The sequence below is a fragment of the Rhincodon typus genome, chromosome 19 (genome assembly GCF_021869965.1).
Source record: "Rhincodon typus isolate 14 chromosome 19, sRhiTyp1.1, whole genome shotgun sequence".
In the NCBI taxonomy this organism is placed as follows: domain Eukaryota; kingdom Metazoa; phylum Chordata; class Chondrichthyes; order Orectolobiformes; family Rhincodontidae; genus Rhincodon; species Rhincodon typus.
This window is the reverse complement of record NC_063350.1, coordinates 3308153-3308888: the sequence shown is the minus strand read 5'-3', so window position 1 is coordinate 3308888 and position 736 is coordinate 3308153. Positions and strand designations below refer to the sequence as shown.

The 736-nt window shown below is 53.7% G+C and overlaps 1 protein-coding gene across 2 annotated transcripts in view; it reads right to left on the bottom strand.

Annotated features, from left to right (window-relative positions):
- LOC109923258 (neuronal acetylcholine receptor subunit alpha-4-like) overlaps positions 1 to 736 on the bottom strand; it is a 30074-nt gene that overhangs the window by 23568 nt on the left and 5770 nt on the right. Inside the window, exon 1 of one of the 2 annotated variants that reach the window (XM_020523297.2) lies at positions 178 to 288. The exons of the other annotated variant lie outside the window; for it this stretch is intronic. Coding sequence (XP_020378886.2) covers positions 178 to 229 — 52 coding nt within the window. The 5' untranslated portion in view covers positions 230 to 288. Of the gene's footprint in view, positions 1 to 177; positions 289 to 736 lie in introns of those variants that run through there. 2 annotated transcript variants of the gene reach the window in all.

Sequence of the window (736 nt, the reverse complement as noted above, 5' to 3'; positions counted from 1 at the left end):
GTGAGCAGACTGGGAGGTACAGAGGGGTTAGGGAGTGTGAGAGTGAGGGGAGTGAGCAGACTGGGAGATACTGAGTGTTAGGGAGTGTGAGCGTGAGGGGGTGAGCAGACTGGGAGGTGGGTGGTGGGGGCAAGCTCCAGGCCGTGTTAAACCCACCCCCGGGCAGTAAGAGCTTACCTGGGCACAGCAGGAGCAGCAGGACATAGTGACCCAGCAGGGAGAGCTTCATCCCGGAGGCAGGCACCTTCTCCCTCTCTCACTGCTCTCTGTCCAACGGGAATATCCAGCTCATTCCGGGCTAATCTACAAACCGGGAATACACCTGGGTTCTGAGGAAGGGTCACCGGACCCGAAACGGTAACTCTGGGGTTTTCTTCACAGATGCTGCCAGACCTTCTGAGCTTTTCTAGCAACTTCTGTTTTTTGTTTACAGCATCCGCAGTTCTTTCAGTCTTTATTCTGGAATAGACCCGCTCCTCTGTCTCTCTCTCTCTGTGCTCAAGTCTCTCTCTCCTTCCCTCACTGTCCCCGTCTCTCTCGCTGTCACTCCTTCTTTCTCTCCCTCTCTGTCTCTCTCTCTCTATCCTGTCTCCCTCTGCCTGTCTCTCTCTTTCTCTCTCTTTCTATCCTGTCTCTCTCTATCCTGTCTCTCTCTCTTTATCCTGTCTCTGTCTGTCTGTCTGTCTCTCTCTCTCTATCCTGTCTCTCTCTGTCCTGTCTCTCTCTCTCTATCCTG